The 27,159-nt window shown below is 47.2% G+C and overlaps 1 protein-coding gene across 1 annotated transcript in view; it reads right to left on the bottom strand.

Annotated features, from left to right (window-relative positions):
- The window catches only part of LOC147659656 (uncharacterized), a 47,643-nt gene extending 20,759 nt beyond the window's left edge, over positions 1–26,884 (bottom strand). Inside the window, exons 1-12 of the mRNA XM_086951573.1 lie at positions 20,883–26,884; positions 20,275–20,407; positions 19,465–19,535; positions 18,904–19,043; positions 18,241–18,331; positions 18,053–18,165; positions 16,804–17,067; positions 15,516–15,638; positions 14,921–15,049; positions 6,889–7,057; positions 5,935–6,129; positions 5,728–5,810 (exon numbers count right to left, since the gene is read on the bottom strand). Coding sequence (XP_086807699.1) covers positions 5,728–5,810; positions 5,935–6,129; positions 6,889–7,057; positions 14,921–15,049; positions 15,516–15,638; positions 16,804–17,067; positions 18,053–18,165; positions 18,241–18,331; positions 18,904–19,043; positions 19,465–19,535; positions 20,275–20,407; positions 20,883–26,715 — 7,344 coding nt within the window. The 5' untranslated portion in view covers positions 26,716–26,884. The remainder of the gene's footprint in view (positions 1–5,727; positions 5,811–5,934; positions 6,130–6,888; positions 7,058–14,920; positions 15,050–15,515; positions 15,639–16,803; positions 17,068–18,052; positions 18,166–18,240; positions 18,332–18,903; positions 19,044–19,464; positions 19,536–20,274; positions 20,408–20,882) is intronic.
- Positions 26,885–27,159: the final 275 nt, after the last annotated feature.

Here is a 27,159-nt window from a genome sequence, read left to right as displayed (position 1 = left end):
AAGATCTTGATCGTCAAGGATTTTACCTCACCTACTGTCAACAAAATTGCTGCCTTCCACGAACTCTGCGACAACCTATCCAACATTCTACACCGCACAATTGTTAACATCTACACTAACTTCACACACCAACCCAGAGAACTCATTGCTAACCTACCCACCACCAATCACGATGCCCACCTGACCGAATAGATAACCATCACCAGAAACAAAACAGCGGCAATCATGCAGACCATCCACTCAGGGCCCCAACAGACTCATTCCCCCACCACATCTACAAACTGGGAACATCACCAATCAGCACCACCCTGACCCACATTAACCCCTCCATCACGTCTGCCACTTTCCTGGATGAATGGAAATGTGCAGAAATCAGCGCCTTCCTCATGAATTCCACAGCCAACCCAAATCAACTGAGCAACTTCCAACCCATATCCCTGCTTTCCTAGCCAGCCAAAGTGAGAAGGCTATAAACAAGCAACCCACAACCCCCCCTCCCCCCTCGAACTTCACCATCTTCTAGTCAACACACAATCAAGATTCAGAAAGAGAGAGCGCGCCAAAACAGCACTCGTCGTGGCCACTGGTGACGTTCAAAACATCCGGGACCAATGAGAAGCAGCGGCCCGTAGCCTGCTCAACCGCTCTGCGGCCTTCTATACTGTCGCCCACACCACAACACCCTCATCAGAAGACTCCACGAGATTGGCATACATGGATCCGCTCTCAAATGGATCTGTTCCTTCCTCCCTGGAAAAAGCCAAAGGGTTAGGCTGCCATCCTTCACATCAAAGACCAAGAAACTGGGATGCCCCTCTGCTCTACTCCGTTCAGCATATACATGACACCGCTGGCCATCATCATCCAATCACACGACATCACAGTTCTCATACACCTATGACCCCAAACTCATCCTCTCCCCGGCAGACAAGACAAACTCCACCAGAACCAACTTCACCAACTGCATGATCATGATAGCAGACTGGATGCGAGCCAACTGCCTGAAGCTAAACTCCAAAAAGGCAGAAATCCTGCTCTCAGAAGGCTGGGCTATGGCAACACTGCCAGATTGTTCAAACTCCTCCTACACAGACCATACAGAATGCAGCCGCATGACTCATACTCGACCTCCCAAGCCGCACCCACATCACAGCAGGAAGCTTCAATGGCTCGCCATTAGCAAGTATCAAAAAGAATTCCTTTCTGTGTTACTCACTTTCTATTTGTGACCAGAAGGCCTACACACTAATATCACTTCTTTAGTGTTCAATAGTGACACAGATAATTGTCTGCACAAAACTAGGGTTACTTTTGTCTCTCAAATTTTTTTTTTTATTAAGTTAAAAACATTTGAATTCATTTATTACATAACATTTTATACAAACATATGCTCAAATAATAGTTCTCTAATAAATATAATAATTCCTGTAATGGTTACAACTCAAATTAAAATAATCAATACAGAATATTCACACATTAAAAAATATCATGACATCAAATATAAAATGATGGAAGAAAGTCCTTTGTCAACGCGTTTCGGTGCTTTGTGCTGTTTTAACACCTTCTTCAGGACAAAACTTTTACTTAAAAACAATGGTTCTTCATTTTTGAATTGATTGTCATCGATCTTATATCTTTAAGATTCCGCACCCTTGAGGATTGATCAATAGTGGATCCTCTTCGTAGTAAAATGTGCAAACCTCAGTTTCTTTAAAACGGGGAGAATAATATCTCCTGTGTCTAATTCAATTCTTGCGACTTTAAGTCTGCGCCAGATCACTTGTAGTTGTTTGCTTGGATTTAATCTACGGGAGAGAGGAATTGTCGATCGCTCCGTGTTTACGGCTATCTGGCAACCTTGCAAGAAGGAATATCCCTACACACTCATAAGGGTATAAAGTGAAGAAACCCTAAAGACGAGAAGAAAACCCGTCTTCGAGCATCATACAGGGACCTCATACATGATTTTAAAGGTTAAATCCAAGCAAACAACTACAAGTGATCTGGCGCAGACCTAAAGTCGCAAGAATTGAATTAGACACAGGAGATATTATTCTCCCCGTTTTAAAGAAACTGAGGTTTGCACATATTACTACCAACTACAAAGAGGATCCACTATATAAGATAGAGGACAATACATTCAAAAATGAAGAACCATTGTTTTTAAGTAAAAGTTTTGTCCTGAAGGTGTTAAAACAGCACAAAGCACCGAAACGCGTCAAAGGACTTTCTTCCATCATTTTATATTTGATGTCATGATGTTATTTTTTAATGTGTGAATATTATTCTGTATTGATTATTTTAATTTGAGTTGAAACCATTACAGGAATTATTATATGTATTAGAGAACTATTATATGAGCATATGTTTGTATAAAATGTTAAGTAATAAATGAATTCAAATGTTTTTAACTTAATAAAAATTTGAGAGACAAAAGTAACCCTAGTTTTGTGCAGACAATTATCCGTGTCACTATTGAACACTAAAAAAGTGATATTAGTGTGTAGGCCTTCCGGTCACAAATAGAAAGTGAGTAACACAGAAAGGAATTCTTTTTGATACTGTTTGATACCCAGTTCTTTATGGTTTTCTGGGAAACTCTTTTTTGAAAGTCGCCATTCGCAAGAGTAGGAAAGTCAAATTTCTCACGAACACATACAAAGCACTTCACAACACAGGACCAGAATACTGAACAGTTGCGTACACTTTTGCCAACCCATCAGACACCTATGCTCTGCCTCACTCGCCGCATGCGCAAAAGAAAAACCGACTTGCTCATTCTCTACAACGGACCCAAGACATGGATCGACTTCCTTCAACACTTCAGTGTCTCCTCACTTCTTGAGTTCTGCAAAAAGCTGAAGACCTGGCTCTTCACATAAGCACCATAGGACACACTCAGTGTTGAATTGCCCTCTCTGTGATTAGTGCGCAATACAAATCAACATGACATAACCAGAACTTGAAACAGCACTAAAATCAATCAGGTATCACCCTTCTTGATCTATTGCTGTGCTGTATATATGTGTCAAAGGAGGGTGAAATCTACAGTGTTATCAGTTTTATTGTTTAAACTGATTAGTTAACTCTTCATTTTGTTTTCAACTTTCATGGCAGATGTCCTTATTTGGAGACCCGATGCATCACCATTAGGAATATTCTTAGAGGATTTAATGTTAACCGAAAGGTTCGAGTCTACAAGCGCACAAAAGACATTTGTAGTTGTAACCTGGTTCATCAAAGTCTACATGTAGCAATTACCTGCTAAAAATTCAATTTTCACTTTATGAAAGTATGGCACTGACTAGAAAGTTACACCAAGTTTGGGATTCCACGCCGTATCAGTTCTTCAAGTAAGAATTAAGTCGTCAACCTACTACCCCAAGTCATGCAACTAAAGGGAATATCTTTGGTATCCAATTTGGAGTGCATCAGTATTGTGGCCCAGGCATGTCGGAGCATATTACGCCAAGGTCACAAGAAAAGGCTTCAAAAGCATCTCGGGACCAGAGATTCAAACCATACCAAAAAAAGAAATGTATATATCCTTAGACTTGGGGTTCAATGTGTCCTAGCTGAATTAAAGTAAGCAAATATGATAATATGGGCAATAAAATTGGAGGTTGGGTGTAAGGTTAGGCAGATGGGAGCAAAACAAAACTGTTTATAAAAGTGCCAGATTGAGTTTAAAATGCGTCTGGCTATGTAAATGCATTCGGGGGAGGCCACATTTTCTCCAGAAGAATGGAGTTTTCAGTTTCTTGCAAATCTACATTTGCAACGGACTTTGTCTATTTTGGCAAAATCATGTTTTTTTAAAAGTCTCTCAGTTGTAGGGAATGAAGAAAATGTAGAAGCACAGAGGAGGATGACTGACATGGGCGAAGAAGCGAGACTTCAGCGGCCACACATTACACTGAGGTGCTGATCTATTGTAAAGCCAGCTCAGCTAAGATGAATGCTACGCTAAACAGAGGACACGTATAAACTAAACCTTTTCAGGAAAGTCTTGCATTACATTTCTGTCACTCACTTTAGGCTCACTATGACTATTGTGTGTTTGAGAGCACAAAGAAGGTGCCGGGCTGAGACCAGGTGTGAGGGGGTAGAAGCTACACCAGAAGTGTTAACAAAGAGGGCTGAAATGTGTGTGAGGGCGACAAAGCCTTTGCATTATGCAACAAAGCGCCATGACTTAAAAATGCAACTCTTTGCTATTTGCCAGGTCTATTGTGATTTTACTGCAGGAAATGTGGTTATCAGTCTATTCCTCATTTCAGTGTTCTTGCAAAATGTGCAACTAATAAAATGGGTGACCTTCAGGAGGAATAATTCATTTCATTTCCATGGATCTTCAAGCAGCTAGTAAGTGGGTGGAGTGGTCACGTCGAAGTAGTATTGGCAAATTAATGATGGAGATTATAAAGGAATCTAATTTGTTCCAATAATCTAGACAATGTTATTTCATGAAGTGCAAGCACTCTGCATATGCCAAAACAATTATCATAACCCTATTACTTACCAAAAGGAGGCCATACTTTATTTACTCTATTTAGCCAAATCAAAACTATACTTTTCAATAAAAAGGTCTTCCTAGCAGCCATTAATGCTTACAGAAAATATCCTTTACAGATATCCTTCCTAAAAGGCCCAAGTAGTCAATTATTTTTCGAAAGCGTTCTCCAAGAGAACTAATGCGGTATTATTAAAAACAATGGGTACTCCCCTTTGAACCCCTTTATAAAGCTATATTACATCGTTGTTGGAAAGTGGCAATTTTAAAAACTACAACCTCCACTTGAAGAGTTAGCAAAATCCAAGCTCTATTAACTATAGAGCCTTATAATATTTGTCATTCTAATAGAGTAGTAATGAGCACAAATCGTTCATTCCTCCCAACGGTAGAGTTTGAGTTTCACTTAATTCGGCCAAATCTATTTTACTGGCTCTTTTCCCAAACAGCTCCACTCTGGTTTAACAATCCCTCCACTTAGATATCAAGAGTTCTAAAATTCTGTCTCCAGAAAGTCATGGAGATCCGCAAGTCTAATCAGCTATTATTACATTAGATTATACAAGGATACAATAAACAATATACTGCTAAGTGGATAGCATTATGAATCACAACCTATCAGTTAGCGAATAAGCTTCTCCCAGACAGACCCAAAAATACTCTAGAGTAAAAGCGATTCCACCACTAGGCTACGAAATGTTTCTATTAAGCACATTTGTAGAGCAGTGACTTGGAATCGATTTAGACTTTCACTAGGCAGTATTGCCTTTATATACAACAAGTACAAAGATTAAGACAATTTACATTACATAAATACATATTTGTATTATACTTCATTTTTGGATATGCATATTTTTAGCATGAATATATCTGTATACACACACACACACATTTAAAGAACGATTGCTATAACGTGGTTCCTTTTGGCCAAGGCCAACACCCACTGGTGCATCTTTAAAGCTTGCCACTCTATTCAGGTGTTTAGGATTACCAATGAAGAATCAACGATGCAGAGAAAAGGTTACTTTTAGTCCTAGCTCTGCATCATCGGAACAGTCACTGAAATCCTAAGCACACCCACCCTCCACCCTGGCTCTTTAGGAGTTGGGCATTGGAAAGATAAATATTCTGGATTTTTCCATAAACAAGAAGTGCATGGGTGGAGACAAAGTATGTCTGATGTCATATAGAATATATGCAGTATTTTGACTTACCCCTCGGTTTCCAGCCTGACCCCAGTTCTGCTGTTGCTGTTGTGCATATGGACGATTGTCATATCCTCTGCCTGAGCCCCCACCTGGAAGAAAACAAATAGTTAACAGTACCTCATGGACACTCACCCACGACACACACACACACATACTATGTGGGACTGACCACTCAAGGACAGAATAGTCTAACACTGCACAACAGGGACATACCACTGCTGCCTTGCCCGAAGCCACGGTAAGGCCGGTTGCGGTTGTTCCGTCTATTTGCTCGCTTGTCGTGTGGGGGGAGCACTTTCAAAGCCTCCTCTCTGTCTGCAGCCACCAGCTTTTCTGCCTCCTCCTTTGGCAGGCCAATATACAAAACATCGTCCACATAGTCGCACTTTTCAGGGAGGGAAAAGTTGGCTGGAAAGAGGGAGGGAGAAATTACAGCTGGGTTTAAGTGTAAAGTTAAACATACGAATAGCAGAAGGTCTCATTTGGAGTGGAGTGTTGGGAGATCACAAGAAACCCTGGAAAAAGCACAGACTGACTAAGTAGTTTTTGGTAAACTTCCATAACTAAAATGAAAAGCTCAACATATTTCAAACAGAAATCATAAATGTGGCACAAACCTCAGCACACTGGGTCACGGGCTCTTTAATAGGACATCATAAATTAAAGGGGCATCAGATGCTGCAATGGGGGCATCAGATGCTGCAATGGATACACAACATTGCCTAACTCCAAAGTTTTCACTGTAAACTATTTTAAAATTACTAGCAGCAATTATTCCAAACTTATCTGTTTGGTAACCAAAAGGCAACTTTCCCGCAGCCATTGTATTTATGTAACACACTGTGGATTTTGCAGGTAACAGTAACACTGTACCACTGGCGATAGTCAGAGATGGCACATGCGACACTGATGGCTCTACAAGCCCTCCTGTACCGTTATGTAATCTCAAGCAGTCCTGAAGGATAGAGAGCTAAGACAAGGATGAGAGAGCAGACTTGCTTACAACTTAGATCAGTGTACTACACAGGAGTCTTTCAACAGTGGCAATTAAATCACTTCACATAATCCATAAATTGGTTGGATACTTTATCTACTTACTTTACTGCTCTATAGCTACCCATCAAGCAGCCAGAACGTAAATAAACCTTTAATATATGGGTTCCATACCTTTCATCTCTAATAGCACATGCTCAGGGACCTCTTCTCCTCCCTCCTGCCGTCGCAGCTCCAGCCTTCTCTTCATGTCCTCCTCACTTGGGACCACCACAACAGCCTTGCGGGAAAATCCTTTGAAGGCTTGGAGCTTCCTTCGCTGAGCAGAGTTATAAACTGTGCACTATAGGAAACGGGTAAGTTAATTAATCAGGTAAAAGGGTGTGGGTACACAAGGGACTCTTAGGGTGCAAGAATTGCAAAACAAAAATAAAACGCCTGTTAGTCAAACAGTAAATTCTAATCTATGGCTAGAACACCAAAGCAGCCACTGCAGACCGGATTACTCCTGTAGTGGTGGTTTTTCCTTTACTTTTGTAAATTAAGTAAATAGTAAATCATGTCTTGCACAGAGGCTTTGATAGGATTGATATTTAAGTTAGCAATAGAAAAAAAAAATGCTTCAATTTTGCAGCATAAAAGGTTCTCGTTATGGGTCTGCGTGAGAATTTAAGAACATAATGCATTCTGATGGTAAGCTTGGATAACCAAACGCTAAGATCTCAGGAGCCAAATCGCTAGATTCATGATCTTGGGGTCCGAGTGCCTCATTGGTCCTTGATTCAGAGTACTGAGAGATAAAGGAGCGTTGTGAACCAGTGTTGACACGCAGAAGTGAGAGCCACAGAAGTCATTGTGAGAGACGCTTGTTTGAGTTTCCGAACCAGAAATGGAATGAGGGTGAGGTGGAAAAGCATAGGCTGATATCCCCGACCAACTCATCCATAGTGCATTGCCCTTGGATAAAGGGTCCGGAAACCAGGATGCGGAGTGTGGGCATTTTGCGTTTTCATTTTGCGTTTTCTTTTCTGGCAAACAGGTCTATGTGAGGAGACCCCCCCTCCCCTTCCACTTTTGAAAGTAAGGATGGACTTCTTGTGGGTCGAGTTCCCATTCATAAACTTGTTGGTGCGTACTGCTGAGCAGGTCCGCAAGATGGTTGTCCATTCCCGGCAGAAATCCAGCCAACAAACGAACATGATGGTGAAAAGCCCCGTTGCAAACGGTCTGAGACAGGTGTGACAACTGGGAGGATAGTGCCCCACTGTTTTTAGGTTGAGCCTAGAGCAGTGCTGCCAAAGGCTTTTCCTGGCCACCAGCATGCAGTTATGCGCGTCGTAAACGTGCGCAGGAGCCATCTGGCTTTTGTAATGGCTCATTAAGCCTTACAGTGCCTGAACCATGCTCCTCCAGCCCCTCTCTCGAGTTCCCTCTACCATTCTCGGCGAACAAACAAATTCAGGAAACACGCAATAGCTGCACATGCAGAAAACGACTTAACAGTGCATTTTCTCTCTCGCCCTCCGTGTTCTTTCTTTCCCAGAACCCCTCCCCGTTCAGCGCCTTCCAACTGCCCTACCCCTGACCCTTCTGTAAATTTATGACCCCCTTTATTGTACAGCAATCAGTTAATGTTTTGTTCTGTAAGCCACGGACATTCAGCCTTGTCAGTCGAATACTCATGAGAGGGACTCTGCCTGAGGATGTAAAGCGATGCTGGTTCAGCTATCCGGTCCGTTAAGGCGCGAGCATCACCATGGATCTCCAACAGTCCAAAAATTCCCTCCTGCTGTTCAACCAAAGAGCGTGTGGCAGTATTGTTCCTTCTAACAAAAGATGATGGAGGGGATGTGTTCTGTAGGTGGATGGTTTGCAGCTTAAGTGTGTGACAACTGCATCTACTCCAGGGAATTTCATAGATCGCATCTAGTGCTTAATTTGTATTTATTAGGTTTCGGCTACCGTCGCACTGCGTAAGCTGTGGGCGGAGCCGAAATCTTGCGTGTAGTATGGGGGCCTGAACACGCCCCTCTTCTCCATTGGCTGGCCTCGTAAATGCTGGTCAGCCATTGAAGGAGAGGAGCGTCACTCAGTTCAGGGCCCGCCTTGACGCGATTCGGGGGAGTTTCTGGGTCTTTTTTTACGTCCCGCCCTCTCCTCTTCCCATTGGCTGGAATTTTACCTTCCAGCCAATGGAAAGGGGAGAGGGCGAAAAACACGCCCCCGAATCGCAAATTGACCTGGTTATTACAATACTCTTGAGCGCGAGCGGACCAAGGTGCTGTCTGCGGGGAGGAGGCGGGGGGCTAAATTCGATCCTTACACTCGCGCGGGAACACAGGGGCGGTGCTGAAGGGCAGCAGAGGTGTCACAGTTGCGCGCATTCTCCATAGGCCGCGCGCGCTGAATCCAACATTGTACCCAGGAGGTGGTCTCCTGTGGGCTTCCGTCGGCGCGTTGTACTGCCCGCCTACTCCCCTGTCTGTCCCAGCGATGCGCGAGGAGGAAACCATGCAGGTGAGCGCAACTTTGAGCTGCCGATTCAGTGGCGCAAGTGATTCAGAGCTTTTAGTTTGGTACAGTGCCTTGGTTGGTGGAGGGAAATAATCTCACGTGCAGTGTACTTCCGGGTGGGGCAAATGTTTATGATTTCCGCGAACTTCGCTCACTCACCCATCCATGTCTTTGAGTGAATTGTCCCATGTATACGCGTGCCGAGCCCACTTTTGATGTTTTGATCTTAGTTTTAGACCCATTCCACTAACGGAGTTTCTTCCCTACAAGAAGACTACATGCAAGAAGTTTTCAAGCCGGAAAAGCAAAAAAAAAAAATCAAACCATCACGGCCTGCACTCTGGTGTTTTCCTCTAAAACTCTAGTAACCCCGTTGATAAAGAAGTAGTATAAGGAAGTGTAGGTAATGTTTTCTAGCAGTACAAGAGTATGGCGCAAACCTTGGCAAATGGTAGAAGAGTGCAACTTCATATACCTGAGTAATGCCAACATAAGCAATGTTCAGGTGCGCCCTGGTATTATATTTGCTTCTTTCACTTGGCCGAGGTAAAAACAAAGCATTGAAATGAACATTACCGATGTGTATCTCTTTCTTAATACGAACAGGCAGATATACTAACTGTTAAGTGAGGCACATGCATCCGCTGTGTGTAGTGCAGCCGGTCTATCTCTCCCCACTCTTTGTGCTTTTCTTCCTCTCTGTTCGCTTTTCTTGCTCTTACTCTCCTTGCTCACACTCCTCTGTCCTCTTTTCTCATCCACCTTACTTTCATAATAGGCTCTCATACACTCTTCTGTCTGCTTTTCCCCCATTGCTTTTTTCTTCTCTTCCTTTCATTCTCTTTTCACCTGTCATTTCCCCATTTGGTTCACTCTCCTTAGTAGCGTTTTCTCATACCTGTTCAACCTTCTCTCGCCCTTCTGTGCTCTCCTTTCGCTGGTTACTTTGGTATCTCTCCATCCTTTCTGTGCCTTTTGATTTGCCTTCATCATCCCTACATCCTCACTCCTCCATTTTATTTCTCACTAGTGAAAGCTTTTGCAACGATAATTCTGGACCGTACTGGTAGATTGCTTCATGCACCACCTCAAAAACTGGTGAAGCACAGGTAAATAAATAAAAAAAACACAGCAGACCACTGAATGGAGCACAGAGCTCTGCAGTTGACAAAAATTGAAACCCACCCACACTGAGAGGCCTTCCTATTCTCCCAACAGACCACAAATGAAAGCCCTAGTAGCCCTTTTTGGATACAATATTGCCTCAGCACCAAGAAACAAACCGATTTCTTTACGGAGAGTACATTGCATTATTCTCTTAAACAAGGGATGCTCTATCTAGAACCAAGTTTGGGCTGTGTGGGGGTGTAGGTAACTGTGAGAGATTACACTGGCCACTTGGCTTTTACTTTCTCCTTGTGGTGTATTATATTTGGATTTGTATAGAGCTCACTAATCTCTGGGTTATTGTTTGGTGGTGAAAGCTGTTGCCCCTGCTGCAGCGGAACAAACTTTGGGAGAGTGTTGACCTCTGCCCGCGCACCTATGGCACGGACAGGCACCCAATGACGTGCTTCCGCTCGTACCGCAGGAAGAGTTGGTTGCGTGGGTTTAGTCACTGAGCAAATGAAATGTGTCCTTTTGGTAAACAACCACACATAATGTTAATGTGGAGCACTTCCGGAGTCCGGGCCTCGTATTTCTCCTGGCGCTTAAATTATGTTTGCTATTGCCAGTCAGCGTTACTCATGTTATCGCCCCTTGGACGATGAAAGGCTGAGTTACACTCAAGGGGTTCGGACTCTGGCAGCATGCAGCTCACCGGCTGCTGTTCATCAGTCATGTTTCTTGGGATGTTAAGTTGACTTATTTCGACAGCTAGAAAGACGTCCTGGTGAATTGGGGGTGCGAGCTGGGCACTGCCGCGGAAGCTGCAGGCAGGAGCCAGTCAAGTGCTGGCATTGCCACCCCTGCGCCAGGGGGTCTGGGACCAAGGGCGGCCCTCGTGCACAGCTGTGCTTGCTTCCATGCCCCCTGGCTGTGCTTGCTACCCTGCCACCTGGCTGTGCTTGCTTCCCTGCCACCTGGCTGTGCTTGCTTCCCTGCCACCTGGCTGTGCTTGCTCCCCTGCCCCCTCGCTGTGCTTGCTTCCCTGCCCCCTCGCTATGCTTGCTCTCCTGAGTGTGTGTGTGGCTTTGGGTGGGTGTGTGTGGCTCTGGGTGGGTGTGTGCGGCTCTGGGTGGGTGTGTGCGGCTCTGGGTGGGTGTGTGCGGCTCTGGGTGGGTGTGTGCGGCTCTGGGTGGGTGTGTGCGGCTCTGGGTGGGTGTGTGCGGCTCTGGGTGGGTGTGTGCGGCTCTGGGTGGGTGTGTGTGGCTCTGGGTGGGTGTGTGTGGCTCTGGGTGGGTGTGTGTGGCTCTGGGTGGGTGTGTGCGGCTCTGTGTGGGTGTGTGCGGCTCTGGGTGGGTGTGTGCGGCTCTGGGTGGGTGTGTGCGGCTCTGGGTGGGTGTGTGCGGCTCTGGGTGGGTGTGTGTGGCTCTGGGTGGGTGTGTGTGGCTCTGGGTGGGTGTGTGTGGCTCTGGGTGGGTGTGTGTGGCTCGCTCTGCGTGTGGCTCGCTCTGTGTGTGGGTGGGTCTGCGTGTGTGTGTGGCATTTGCCAAAGATTAAACTATTGGTATTGTAAATGACAATGCCATTTATTTATCTGTTTTCAAAACCAACACATAAATACAATTTGTCATTTACAATGCCAATAGCTCAAACTTTTCAAAAGGCGAAACCATTGCATTGTAAATGCTTGTTTTTTTAAGTGCAGGGGCTTAAATTTGTTTGAGGAGCTCTGTCACAAAAGCTGAACATGAAAGTCAATTCATCAAAATGCCAGGGGAGCGGAAGTGACATGACACACCCTTTGACCTTTAATTTCACTTGTACACACATACTTGCACATTAAACTCACACACCCACCTCCAGCCTCTTTTTTCTGTCAATCTCTACTTACGCAGCATTTTCTCAGTGAGAGAAAGAAGTAACTGTTGTAACAGCTCAATGCCAGTGCTGTCTTCTTTTGGTCAGGGCCCTAAACGTCACGATATTCTCACATCACTCATTGCCACCACAGCATCACTCAGAAACACCTTCGCACCAATGCAGCACTGCTTGAGCATTACAGTAGCACCATCTCAGTATTAGCATAGCTCCTCGTCAGTGCACCACCACCAGTGCAGCACCAACTGAGCATCAGCACAGCCCCACCTCAGCAGCATGTCAGCACCAATAGAGCACCACTCCAAAATCAGCGCAGCATCACAGCACCAACTCACCACCACCTGAGAACTAGCTCAGCACCACCTGAGCACCAGTGCAGCACCGCCACCTCAGCAGGACTCAGCACCAAAGCATGACTTAGCACCACAACATCACTCAGGACCATCTCAGTGTCACTCAGCATCACCTGTGCCTCACATACACACCAAAACCTCAGCATCACTCAGCACCACTTGAGAATCAATTTGCATCACCCGAGTATCATCTCTGCACCAGCACACCACCACCTCAGTCAGCCCTCGGAATCTGGCATATGTTGGATCTCCCCTAGTGTCCGTCCACTGCTCATGTTGCAATTCAGGTACTATTTCTCAACCTCCACTCTCCTACTTATGCCCCCCACTCTCCTATTTATGTCGCCCCCCCCCCCCCCCAAAAAAATAACAAACAAGCATTAGAACAGGCAGGAAGAAATTGCAAGGACAAAAAAATATATATGCATTTTGTATGTTAATTCTTTCTTTAATTGGGTCGTTCAGTTGTACATATTTTTTCTTGGTTATATATAAGATAGCAAAATGCTTATACTCTTATTATAACTTTTCAACATGCCGCACAGCACCCACACTGCTCTGAAACATAGCTTAAAGACATTGACAAAGCCTATAGCTTTGGCTAAACACTTATAAAGGTACCAAAGGTGAGACCTACTGGCTATGCAAATGCCGGTTATAGATAGTACATGGCTGTTGTATTGTCAGTCAGGACTAGGACAACCGTGTGAGACAAATGGGGAAGGAAGGCTTTCAGTACATGCAAGGAATACTGCTGTACGTTCCAACTAGATTTATAAGGACTGAGGTTTGGCATCCCAGAGACCTTGTATAGTATGATTTGGAGATATGCACCCCAACCCATCGCAATCGAGTGTGTAGTGTCCAGAAATGGCCACCATTTCAGTAAATTGTTGGTGTTCCATCATTGTAGAGAACGATGAGTTTGGCAGTCTATCAACACTAGATCCTGGAGGTGACCCTGTGACTGAAACCACTGATGAGAAAGATTGCTGTAGTGGGCACATTTTTAGTCTTGCGTTGGGAACTACGACAATGCAAGATGCCATCATACCTAGTAGACGCATAACAGAACTGTGAGAAAACGTTCTCTGAAATGTATGTAGAAGTGTCTGAAAGTTCAGTATCTGAGTGGGATTTGGGTAGGCTAATCCAAAACAAACTGTGTTGAGGATTGCTCCTAAATATGGTTGAAATTTGTAGAGGCTGAAGGGGAGACTTGGGGGCACTGGTGGCAAACCCCAAGTTGTGTAGCATGTCTATTATCTATATGTGTTGTTGACACTGCAGATGGGTGTTGGGTTTGATTAGCCAATCATCCAAGTACAAGAATACATGAATGTTTTGCTGACGTAGGTGTGCTGCTACTACTGCTGGTCACTTTCTAAAAACCCATATTGCGGTAGGGACACGGAAGGGGAAAACTTTGAATTGGTAGTGTTTTCCTGCTATGACAAACCCGAGGCATTTGCGATGAGATAGAAGTGTAATGACTTCTCGTAGTGTGACCATGTGAAAGTGTTCTGATAGAACGTAGTAGACGAGAGGTTAGAGATCTAGTATTGGTCCGAGCGATCCAGCATCCTTTGGTATGAGAAAGTACAGGGCCTTTTAGATGAAGGGGAACTGGTTCTATAGCCCATCTGAGAAGAAGGGCGTGGAACTCGTTTGAAGAGGAGTTATTTACCGAACGAGTTGAACATGGAGAGGCACACAAGTCTAAACCAGACGGTGGAGAGAAAATCTCAAAAGTGGTAGGTGCCCATGTGCAGCATTACAGAGGAGTCCCTCTATCTCGTCACTCGAACGACTTCTTCGAAGAAAAACAAGCTGTACATCTCCGAACCAAACACTAGATGGCAGCAAAATACAGAGCCTGTGTATCTAAAGCCACACATGTCATTGAACACCACACTTTCACACCACCAAGCCCATTCCTGTGTGAGAAAACTTGGACAGCAACTAAATAGTTAAATTTAAAGACCTAGGAATTGAATTTGTCTGGCCGACGATCTTTGAGACTGGAGTATTAAGGCTGTCATAATTCACACTAGACACTTGGGAAGCAAGTGCCTCAAAATCATCTCATGTTAAGTATCTGTTCTAGCCATATAGTTGTAGTCTTTTTGCAATCAGAACTACACCTTCACACAGCAGGGGAAATCCAAGCTCACTTTAGTACACATCTCTTGAGTCTAATCTGCCTTTCAGGTCCAAGGCCGCTGTAACTTCTGCACAAAAGCTTTTAAAAACATTCAGGCCATCAGACAAACTAGGGACTACACGTTCAAATACTGAAGAGAAAAAGTCAGAACTCAGCCTTGAGCGCCATAATTGGCTAAAATGTTGTATACCTGATCCAGGATAAAGTTCCTTTTCCTTTTGGAAGCCACAGGGACAAGCCGAATCAGGCACCGAGTAGCTTGTTTGATTAATGTATCCAGACGATGAGAATCGATTTCTCCGACTTCAGGTCCCTGCATCTAATAGAAAAGGAAAAAGATTGGCAACACCGCTGATTGCATGATAAGTAACACATGAGGATAAGAAGAGTAGGGGCCTCCCAGCATTCAGAGGACCAGCATTAAGTGAATAGACCGGGGGTGCCCTTGGTATTAGTGCTTTCAATTCCTGCGTCAGCTAAGAGCTACGTATGCCCTCCCTGCAATACAGGTAGGCAAATACATTTCTTTGGTATCACAGAAAGACCGAGAATGGCCTGTGTGATGGCAGGACAAGCCATAGTGCCATAAAGCTGACAGACAAACCCAATATGTAGTGCAGCTCAGAACAGAACCCCCACATGAGACTGATGTTCATAGATCCTGACCTCAAATCTAAGCAAGAGCAAAGACTACATGCAAATCAACTGAATCTGGCATTTAAGCTCGTCAGTTAGCCCCAATAAGCAAAGATGACAAGACTTGCAAAGCAAGGGTTTTTACTTACCCTCATCTGCTTCAAGAGCCCGTCCGCACCCAGGACGTTGTAACGCTTCTCTGGATTCTCAAGAGTGTGCTTCTGAACCCAATGGCTCTTTCCTGCACCTGGGAGGCCGACCATTAATAGCACCTGCAAGGAGATAAGAGTACATACCTGAGCAAAATACCATACATTATGTGGGCCATGGAAAGACATTTCATTTTTAAGCAGACAAGTACCATTGAAAAACATGTGCTTTCATTGTCTACCAAACTTCATTCCCCAGCTACCCAGATAAAGAAGACCAATTCCTTTGAGAAGGGAATTCTATAGAGGCATTACATGGATATGGGTATAAGGAATCCCACCACTTCACCCAACCCCACCCTCCAAACCCATACACCTATTCTTGAGGACTTTTTTGATTTCCACAATAGAGTGCATCATACTAGACACCTGCTTAAAGTTTGCATGAGCGAAGCCAACAACTAGACAGTAAGCTACGTAATGAATTACAATGCACCCATAGGAAAATACAACTCACTTTCACCCATCCACTCAAATCCACTAGGAAACTGGACAGGAGTAATTGCACCAGGATACACTTGCTGGGCCACCACTATGTTCCAAATAGCTACTACGCAAACAAATTAAACTTCTCACCCGAAAATCTGTTGCTGCTTTGCATACTTTTACATCTGGAATTACTACATTGCTGTAAGTGCATCAGGATAACCATTGCATCAAGGTAATTTACATCGTGGGTGCCTTTACTTCACAGGTAAGTTGGTATGTACTTTTAGTCCAAACGCAAATATTTAAGTACTTTTTCAGTCTAAAAATTAATCTAATTATTAAAGTTTTAAAACAGAATAACGTTACTTTAAAAGTCATTTAAATTAAATGTGTATTCATTTTATGTTAATTCTATTACACATTTAAGACAATCACAACGTTTAGCATGTATAAAAGTGCTCACTAAAACAGTCACTTGTTGAATGAGCAAGTTCACCTAGTAGGATCTGTTAAGATTCTCTACATGATGAGAACAAAAACCCATTTTAATACACCTTTGTTATTTTCAGATATATAGACTCAATCTGTAAAAATTCAGTGGGCATCAGCAATGTTCTATATAATAGTTATTTTTTTTTAAATCCCAGGCGCTTGCTTGAAAGATTACTTCAATTGCTTTACTGAAGATACTGTTCATACAGCAGACTCGCATCTCCCACGAAGGCAACTTTCTCTAACAAAGCTGAAGCTTTCCAACCAAGATAGAGACTTCAAACTTCTACTCGATGGGCGCCATTACCTCACAATCCTCCACAGTTTTCGGAGGCATAGGAGAGCGCACACGATCCTCCAGTGGGACATTGTGGAGTAAGGCAAAGCCTTCTGTAGTTGCAAAATAGGACTTCTCCTTCTGGCCAAAATTTAACTCCACAATGCAGTTTTTGCAAAGTACGTGTGGCAATAGTGGCCGTTCTCCTAGAGTCGACAGGCTGACTTGGAAAGCAATGCCCAAGGGACATCCGTTTTTAGAGAAGGAGAGTTCCACCACGTCATTCTTGAAGTCCTGCAAGGAGTGAGAGAAGAGTAAATACGGAGGACAGGACAAGTCAGCCATTCTCCCACCTCTTACTAACCAGCATCAGAACTCCAAGTATACCTGTTGAAGCTAGATTCCCTTATGGATAAGGAAAATACACAGGATAACAATAAAAACGTGACACTGCAGACAACAGCCTCTAGGTCTGAATCTAGTACAGAAAGGGACAAACTGCAGCAAATGCAGTCAATCACAAAATAATATTAACATAACTACAACAGTAAACTTAACTCTCACATCATTTTGCAACAGATCAATGTTGGGAATGTAATGTCTTAGTCACAGAAAGCTCACCAGGAACAGTTAGGAAGATCCTGGCTACCCAGAGATAGCACTCAAAATGAATAGGTTAAGGAACTGTTCACAGGACGCAGTAGTTCTTAACCCCTGGGCTTCCGCACTGCCTACTCAGGGAGTCCTTGACTGTTTAGTTTGCCAATTAGATCAAATATATATTTTGTTTGGGATGTACTTGTGCGTCCTTTTTTAGGTTCAAAAAGTAGAAATTGCTTAGTGATTCAGTGGTTGTCCACAGAAGTCACAAGATGAAGAAGCATCAAAAAAGCATGACACCAACTTTAGCAAGGATAAAACCCAGAATAACCACCAAACACGGACAATAAATCTACTACAAACTGATGTAAAAATACAGCTGTGGGAATCACTGAGGCTACTTTTCTAATTCATTAGTTAATTTTCTAGGCACCAGAGTTATTTTTGTCATGAAGACCCACCACTCATTTAGAGTCCTGTAGAACCTATTTTCATTTTATTTAGACCTAGCCACACCAAATATCCCACAATGTTTCCCATGATACAGCTCAACGGATCACCCTCTGCAAATCTATACTTTGTGCCCTTTCTGCCCTCACACCTTTCAGATTGGCACTCACTTTTATCCCCGCCCCCCACCTTCTTTAGCCAGGTCAGACCTTTTTGTAACCCTACTTACAGCAAAGCAGCCGATGACATCATTCTCACCAAACGATTGCCCGTATGCCTCAAATTCACCTCCAGTAACCTTCAGACCTCTCCCATCAAAGCCGTATGAGAAGGCATCTTCCCCTGTAAGACAGTGGGACGTAATTATGGGATCTAATCAAATACTGCCACCCAAAGAGAAAATATAGGAGTATTTACCCAGTTGTGAAGATGAACGATCCACAGACCAGCCCACACGGAGCAGAGGCACCTCGCTGCAGTTTTCCGGAAGAGGGAGATTTTGCACGACCTGCAAAAGATAATAAAAAACAAGAATCATCAAGGTCGAATAATCTGCCAAAATGTCAAGTCAAATCCTCGCTGCTGTTCACATGCAACTTTCACTGGTCCACTGTATACCACAAGAGATTATTTTTAGTTATGACGGCACTGTATAATAAAGGAAAAGCATATCGAGTATAAACATTGCTCTGAGATCAGAAAATAGAAACTGAATGGCAAATTAATCTAGGTTGGACCGTTTTTTTTTTTTAACAGACCAATTTCTCAACATTACTAAGACCTTCCTGTTCATTTAGTCACCCAAGTTGCTAAAAAAAAAAGGCATCGGCACCAAAATTGAACCAAGAAAGGGTGTATATGCGTGTATCACAAGCGGAAGGCAAAGGTTTTGGGCTTTACAGCCTCAAATATTAGAACCAAAGCATGTGTTAGATTGCTATGTTCAGAACTCACTGTAGTAGAGCTCTGTGCTCAAACAATTAAAAAAGCTATATAACAGAGTAAGTGTTTGAAAATAAATTGCACTACCTCCTCATTCCAAATACCCCCCCCCCCCGAAAAAAAAGAACTTTTATTTACCTTTGCCTCAAAGCAGACTCGACCCTTGGACACACCAAAGGTACATCTGGCACCGCACCAGAGTGCAGGGAAACGGTCCGAGAAGAGAGGCTGGCCCCCATACCGGTCTTTGTTTACTTTAAAGTGAAGATCAGTGGTATCTGGAATTAGACAATTCTATTTAATTTATCTTGAGAAAAAAGAAATACTCCACCCGAAACACAGAAGAACTTAAGACAACTCTCATATCTAGTTCCATTATAACCTCACAATATTACAAAGGTTTTTGATGGCCCCGTTATTCAGTGTTGCGGGTAAAGAAAGCCATGGTACCAGTAAACTGTGTAGACAAAGGAAGCAATTTTCCAGTAACCCTGAAACTAGTCTGATCAGGCAAACACCTGTGTGCATACTGTCAAAGAATTTTCACGAGAAAAACTTAATTTAAACACAAAGAAAATGAAGATCAAACCATTTTTATGTAAATTGTTGACATTGATAGAAATGGATATGCCTCTGTCATGATACCAGAAACCAGGGAAAGAATCCACAAAAATGTGAAGCTGTCGTAAATAAACATACATGTGTCCAGGCACACAAGAGCCTCATCCACAGGAGCTTCCTCTTCTTCCTCTGGCACCGGGGATCTTGATCTACATGGAGAGAAAGCACAGCTAACTAATAGCTTGTTCAATTTCCAAGTTCAAGAAAATGCAATTATACAGCCATGTAGCATACTAAAAATCGCACCATTGTAAGAGCATCAATACACATAAAAACTCAAATGATTAACACCCCCGTTCTTCGATAATTGTTATTCTGCGGTCAACATTCACACAAACTGTTAGTCTTAACATCATACTGGAAAAAAACTAAAAAGAAAACATTGGGGGGAAAAATCTCTGCAACCCATCTTAAACACTTCACCATCATGGGTTTATGACGCCAATAAACATGGCACCACCACCTACTAAATTCCCAGTTCATCCCATCGTTCCTGCGCACCACCCTCCAGTGGAAGATCTAACATGCCTAAATAGTTGCCGCCTGAAACACCTACAGCATTAAGTTATTGGTAATTAATGCTTGTTTAGTGCACCAACTGCCATTTTACATCCTACAATACGCCTTCACAAAAGAACTGTTACATCAAAAGATGCAAGTATGCCACTTTATTACCTACTGGCTTGCTGAGGGGGTGAACAGTTTAACAGGAGAAGAGCTGGGAAGTATGTTAAGTAGGGACCCCTGAAGGTGGCTTGGAGTAAAAAAAGAAAAATACAAAAGAGTGTGGGAACCAAAACTAGAACGAAAGGCAAACATGGCAAAAGTAGAGGGCAACAAAAGAATATGAATTCCGTAGTGTGAGATTTAAATAGAGACTACTCTTACCGGCTGTAGTATGCCTCCTCTTTGTACTCGTGATAAGTGCGACCGTGGTCTTCACGTGGCCTCTTCACCCCACGTCGCTGGTCGTCAGAGCTAGCAGCGTCAGAACGCTCACTCCTGGGATCATCGTCTGTGCCTGTAATACAAATCAGCAACATAGTGGCCATCTCACTTTAAAGGATCCTTGAAAGTCAATTCAATACTTTCTTTGATACAAAGTAATCACCACCCCTTCCTGGTCACAAAAATGAACATATTAGGTGGGTGCAAAATGTATGCAAATCCACTGGGGTTGACAGTGGAATGGGTCATCGGGCAGCATACTGAAACACAACCAATTCATGTTTTTCAGAAGGAGGCTTTGGTGCAATAGGTTGGCAAGTTTATGTGGGAGTAGACCCATTTATGCATACGGTATATTAGTTCTTCATACTGTGATGTACGGATTGAGTGCAGGTTTTTCCAAGGACCTGAACAATCAATTACTTGGTCTGAATTCTGTGATGCTCATTTTAGACATGCTCCAGGTGTGTTAACAGGAAATATTTAGTGGACTTCGTTAAAATGTAAGCTTATAAGCAAAGGCTGTTTATATGGAAAACTGTACATACCCAAGTCTTCCTCCGTGCCCTCCTTATCGTCATCTTGTGCTTCATCGCCACTCTGCCCATCCTCACTGGGTCCAGCCTCTGGCTCCATCTCTTCCCAGGTCCGCTTACGTCGCCCATTCACGCCATCTTGCCCAGTCTCTGACTCCTTCAGTCCAATTCCTTCGTGCTTCATTTCTTCCATTCCTAGGCTGCAAGGTGTCTGTGGATTTGGGGCACTCTCTGGGCGGACTATAGGTGGTGGACCTTCTGGTACCCTCTGCTCTTCTGGAGCAATACTCTTCTCTCTGACCTGGTCACAGTCCTTGGTGCGCGCTTTCTCTTTCAGCATAGCTTCGCTAGCCTCTTCCAAAACACACTTTAGTTTCTTCTCTGGTACCAAGGCTTCTGCCCTCTTTTCCTCAGAGGCCATGGTCTCAGTTTTCTTCTCAGGCACTAAAGCCTCAGTCTTCTCCTTGTCAAAGGGAGTGGCTTGGGGAAGCCCAGGTTTTTCTTTTTCACAAGCCACGTCCTCTGCCTTCTCGCGGGCCAGGACCGCCACCTTCTCTCTCTCTGCCTTCCCCAGGGACTCCGCCTTCTCGCGGGCAATGGACTCTGCCTTCTCTTTTTCTGCCTTCTCTTGGGCCAGCGCCTCCGCCTTTTCCCTCTCCGCCTTCTCGCGGGCCAGCGCCTCAGCCTTTTCTCTCTCCGCCTTCTCGCGGGCCAGCGTCTCAGCCTTCTCGCGGGCCAGCGTCTCAGCCTTCTCGCGGGCCAGCGTCTCAGCCTTCTCGCGGGCCAGCGTCTCAGCCTTCTCGCGGGCCAGCGTCTCAGCCTTCTCGCGGGCCAGCGCCTCAGCCTTCTCGCGGGCCAGCGCCTCAGCCTTCTCGCGGGCCAGCGCCTCAGCCTTCTCTCTCGCCACCCTCTCCAGGGCTATCGCCTCTGCCTTTTCTCTCTCCGTCTTCTCCCGAGCCAGCGCCTCTGCCTTTTCCCTCTCCGTCTTCTCCCGAGCCAGCGCCTCTGCCTTTTCCCTCTCCGCCTTCTCCCGAGCCAGCGCCTCAGCCTTCTCCCTCGCCGCCTTCTCCCGGGCCAGCGCCTCAACCTTTTCCCTCTCCGCCTTCTCACGGGCCAACGCCTCAGCCTTTTCCCTCTCAGCCTTCTCGCGGGCTAGCGCCTCAGCCTTTTCCCTCTCAGCCTTCTCGCGGGCCAGCACCTCAGCCTTTTCCCTCTCAGCCTTCTCGCGGGCCAGCGCCTCAGCCTTTTCCCTCTCAGCCTTCTCGCGGGCCAGCGCCTCAGCCTTTTCCCTCTCCGCCTTCTCACGAGCTAGAGCCTCAGCCTTTTCCCTCTCCGCCTTCTCGCGGGCCAGCGCCTCAGCCTTTTCCCTCTCTGCCTTCTCGCGGGCCAGCGCCTCAGCCTTTTCCCTCTCTGCCTTCTCGCGGGCCAGCGCCTCAGCCTTCTCACGGGCTAGCGCCTCAGCCTTCGCCCTCTCCGCCTTCTCACGAGCTAGAGCCTCAGCCTTTTCCCTCTCCGCCTTTTCGCGGGCCAGCGCCTCCGCTTTTTCCCTCTCCGCCTTCTCACGAGCTAGAGCCTCAGCCTTTTCCCTCTCCGCCTTCTCACGAGCTAGAGCCTCAGCCTTTTCCCTCTCCGCCTTCTCACGAGCTAGAGCCTCAGCCTTTTCCCTCTCCGCCTTCTCGCGGGCCAGCGCCTCAGCCTTTTCCCTCTCCGCCTTCTCGCGGGCCAGCGCCTCAGCCTTTTCCCTCGCTGCCTTCTCCCGGGCTAGAGCCTCAGCCTTTTCCCTCTCCGCCTTCTCACGAGCTAGAGCCTCAGCCTTTTCCCTCTCCGCCTTCTCGCGGGCCAGCGCCTCAGCCTTTTCCCTCTCCGCCTTCTCGCGGGCCAGCGCCTCAGCCTTTTCCCTCTCCGCCTTCTCGCGGGCCAGCGCCTCAGCCTTTTCCCTCTCCGCCTTCTCGCGGGCCAGCGCCTCAGCCTTTTCCCTCTCTGCCTTCTCCCGAGCTAGAGCCTCAGCCTTTTCCCTCTCCGCCTTCTCGCGGGCCAGCGCCTCAGCCTTTTCCCTCTCCGCCTTCTCGCGGGCCAGCGCCTCAGCCTTTTCCCTCTCCGCCTTCTCGCGGGCCAGCGCCTCAGCCTTTTCCCTCTCCGCCTTCTCGCGGGCCAGCGCCTCCGCCTTTTCCCTTGCCGCCTTCTCGCGGGCCAGCGCCTCTGCCTTTTCTCTCTCTGCCTTCTCCCGGGCCAGCGCCTCCGCCTTTTCCCTTTCCGCCTTCTCGCGGGCCAACGCCTCCGCCTTCTCCCTCGCCGCCTTCTCGCGGGCCAGCGCCTCAGCCTTCTCCCTCTCCGCCTTCTCGCGGGCCAGCGCCTCAGCCTTCTCCCTCGCCGCCTTCTCGCGGGCCAGCGCCTCAGCCTTTTCTCTCTCCGCCTTCTCGCGGGCCAGCGCCTCAGCCTTTTCCCTCTCCGCCTTCTCGCGGGCCAGCGCCTCAGCCTTTTCCCTCTCTGCCTTCTCGCGGGCCAGCGCCTCAGCCTTTTCCCTCTCTGCCTTCTCGCGGGCCAGCGCCTCAGCCTTTTCCCTCTCTGCTTTCTCGCGGGCCAGCGCCTCAGCCTTTTCCCTCTCTGCTTTCTCGCGGGCCAGCGCCTCAGCCTTTTCCCTCTCTGCCTTCTCCCGAGCCAGCGCCTCAGCCTTCTCCCTCGCCGCCTTCTCTCTAGCCAGCGCCTCAGCCTTTTCTCTCTCCGCCTTCTCTCTAGCCAGTGCCTCAGCCTTTTCCCTCTCTGCCTTCTCACGGGCCAGCGCCTCAGCCTTTTCCCTCGCTGCCTTCTCGCGGGCCAGCGCCTCAGCCTTTTCCCTCTCCGCCTTCTCGCGGGCCAGCGCCTCAGCCTTTTCCCTCTCCGCCTTCTCGCGGGCCAGCGCCTCAGCCTTTTCCCTCTCCGCCTTCTCGCGGGCCAGCGCCTCAGCCTTTTCCCTCTCCGCCTTCTCGCGGGCCAGCGCCTCAGCCTTTTCCCTCTCCGCCTTCTCGCGGGCCAGCGCCTCAGCCTTTTCCCTCTCCGCCTTCTCGCGGGCCAGCGCCTCAGCCTTTTCCCTCTCCGCCTTCTCCCTGGCCAGCGCCTCAGCCTTTTCTCTCTCCGCCTTCTCTCTGGCCAGTGCCTCAGCCTTGTCCCTCTCTGCCTTCTCACGGGCCAGCGCCTCAGCCTTTTCCCTCGCTGCCTTCTCGCGGGCCAACGCCTCAGCCTTTTCCCTCGCCGCCTTCTCCTTGGCAAGCGCCTCAGCCTTTTCTCTCTCCGCCTTCTCTCTGGCCAGTGCCTCAGCCTTTTCCCTCTCCGCCTTCTCCCGGGCCAGCGCCTCAGCCTTTTCCCTCGCCGCCTTCTCCCTGGCAAGCACCTCAGCCTTTTCTCTCTCCGCCTTCTCTCTGGCCAGTGCCTCTGCCTTTTCCCTCTCCGCCTTCTCCCGGGCCAGCGCCTCAGCCTTTTCCCTCTCCGCCTTCTCCCGGGCCAATGCCTCAGCCTTTTCCCTCTCTGCCTTCTCCCGAGCCTCAGCCTTTTCCCTCTCAGCCTTCTCCCGAGCCTCAGCCTTTTCCCTCTCAGCCTTCTCCCGAGCCTCAGCCTTTTCTCGCTCAGCCTTCTCCCGGGCCAGCGCCTCAGCCTTTTCCCTCTCTGCCTTCTCCTGTGCCAAAGCCTCAGCCTTTTCCCTCTCTGCCTTCTCCCGAGCCTCAGCCTTTTCCCTCTCAGCCTTCTCCCGGGCCTCAGCCTTTTCCCTCTCAGCCTTCTCCCGGGCCTCAGCTTTTTCCCTCGCAGCCTTCTCCCGGGCCTCAGCCTTTTCCCTCTCCGCCTTCTCCCGAGCCTCAGCTTTTTCCCTCTCAGCCTTCTCCCGGGCCAGCGCTTCAGCCTTTTCCCTTTCCGCCTTCTCCCGAGCCAGCACCTCAGCCTTCTCCCGGGCCTCAGCCTTCTCCCGGGCCTCAGCTTTTTCCCTCTCAGCCTTCTCCCGGGCCAGCGCCTCAACTTTTTCTTTCTCCGCCTTCTTGCGGGCCAGCGCCTCAGCCTTTTCTCTCTCCGCCTTCTCACGGGCCAAGGTCTTTGCCTTTTCTTTTGCCGTCTTCTCACTGGCGAGAGCCTCAGCCTTTTCCTTTTCAGTCTGCTCCTGGATCAAAATCTCTCCCTTTTTAAGGGGCAGAGGTGCTTCTCTTTCCTTTTCTGAATCCTCCTTTTCTACATTTTTATGGATTATGGCTTCAGCCTTCTTATCTACCAATGTTTCAACCTTTTCAGTGCTCTCAGTTTCAACTTCATCCAGTGTAGGTGCTTCTGCTTTCTCTCGAGCCAGTAAATCAGCTTTGCCCTTTACTTTTTTCCCACGAAGCCGTGGGCTCTTCAATTCTTCCACTGAGCCATCCGCCATTTCTTCAGTGTCCTTTTCAGAAGTCAAAGCTGCAGCCTTTGCTCGTCCAGTTGTCATTCGTGCCCTTGGGCTCTTTAAATCTTCCTCTAGCCCTTCACTGGTACTCCCGCCACCTTCCTTCTCATGGAGTTGAACTCCAGCCTTCCCACGCAACCGTGGGCTTTTAACTTCTCCAGCCACCTCATCAGTAGGACCCACCTCTTCCTTACCGCCACGAGCTACTCTGCCCCTCAACCTTGGGCTCTTCATCTCCTGCTCCTCACTTGCTTCGCTCAAATTGTCCTCAGATTTTCCAGACTTTCCACGCGATGAGGCTGGCTTGCCACGGAGACTAGATCGTCTTGTTCCTTGCTCTTCATCTTCCTCATCCAAATTCTCATTTTTATCTTTGGGCTTTTCTGTGGCCCCGCGTGCTTGAACACCGCCTTTCCGACCTTTCGTTTTACCACGTGATCCAGTGTTCTTAGATTCCGCATCTTCTTCCTCAGTTACCATCTCTTCTTCGCCACTCTTATCGTGCTTAATCTTCCCATGGTCTGCATCATCAACCTGATCTTTCCCGCGTAGTCGGGATGCCCTAGTTTGCCGTGGTACATCTTCATCATCTTCCGAGCTCTCTAACTCCTCCTTGCCTCGAGAGGTTTTCCGACGAGCTGTAGAGCCTGCTTTCCCTTTTCTGCTCAGTCCTCGGGACCCGGTGGCCGGTCCCTCTTCTTCCGAAACCTCCGGCTCATCGCCCTTGCCGAGGGCTCCCTGGACACGCACCGGCATGTCTGCTTTTTCTTTCCCTCGTAACCTGGGCCGCTTGGCCTCCGGTTCGTCCTCTGGGCTGTCTTCCACTTCACTGTCAGGGCTTGCTTTTCCGTGTACAGGGGTGGCTGGCTGCTCCCTTCCACGCAATCGTCGTCTTTTGGACCCAGGTTGTTCTTCCACTGTCCTATCTTCATCGTTAACATCAGCGCCTTTACTACGGCCTGGGGTGGCCACCCTATCTCTGCCACGGCCAGGGGTTACTGTCTTGGTTGCGTCTTTGGACGGACTGCCTGTTCTGGTCGCTTCTTTGATCGGAGTCGCAGGTTTGGTCACCTGTGTCACTGGAATTGGCGCCTCTTTGGCCCTTCGTGACCTCGTCCTCTTGTTCCCTGTATCTTCTTCGCCTTCTAGCTCTTCACTGCCTTCCTCACTCTGGACCTTAGCCAAGGATCTAGTCTTCCCTCGGAACCGAGGACTCCGTAAGCTTTCTGCCTCTTTTTTCTCCTCCGATTCCTCCTCTTCTTCCTCCTCCTGAAGGCTCTCCTCACTCTTTTCGTCCCGCGGTGGTCGGGGACTCTTCGATTGTCCCCCTTCGGCCTCCAGCGCCTCGTCCAGTCGCTGGGCTAGTTCTGCCTTGAGGCCGCGCGAATCAAGTCCGCGCCGCTGCAGTTCGGTCCGCAGGTCCGCTACACGCATCTTCTTAGTGTCCATGGTCGGGGCTCGGTGTTGTGTGGTATGGTATCCCCCCCAAACCACCACCTTCTTCTGCCGCCGCTGTGTTAGGACCAAAGCTTAGCTTCCGCTTCCGGTGCCCCAGATAACCCTGCGAACCCGCCCTCCCGTTGCCTGCCTCGACCCGGGGCTGTGACTGAGGAAAACGGCGCTCGCGCAGTCTCCTAACTTTGAATAACAAAATGGAAGAGGGAGTAGCTGTTTTGGCGCCAAAAGAGGTAGCTTAGCGACCATCTTGAACGAGAGCGGGGGTTGACCACTATAATTGCCTACTGGCCTTTAGTGCATGTCCACAAATCAACTACGGCCATAGTATTGTTTATATTTGTAGGGCATAATAGTTGTGCAGTTTTGAAATAGACGCACACACCTTGCAATATTTTCACACGCTATTCGAAATTGTAATTTGATGAAACTACATTG

Source organism: Lissotriton vulgaris, unplaced genomic scaffold (genome assembly GCF_964263255.1).
Source record: "Lissotriton vulgaris unplaced genomic scaffold, aLisVul1.2 SCAFFOLD_9328, whole genome shotgun sequence".
Classification (NCBI taxonomy): Eukaryota; Metazoa; Chordata; class Amphibia; order Caudata; family Salamandridae; genus Lissotriton; species Lissotriton vulgaris.
Note: the sequence above shows the minus strand (reverse complement) of the source record. Positions and strands in the feature narration are given on the sequence as shown.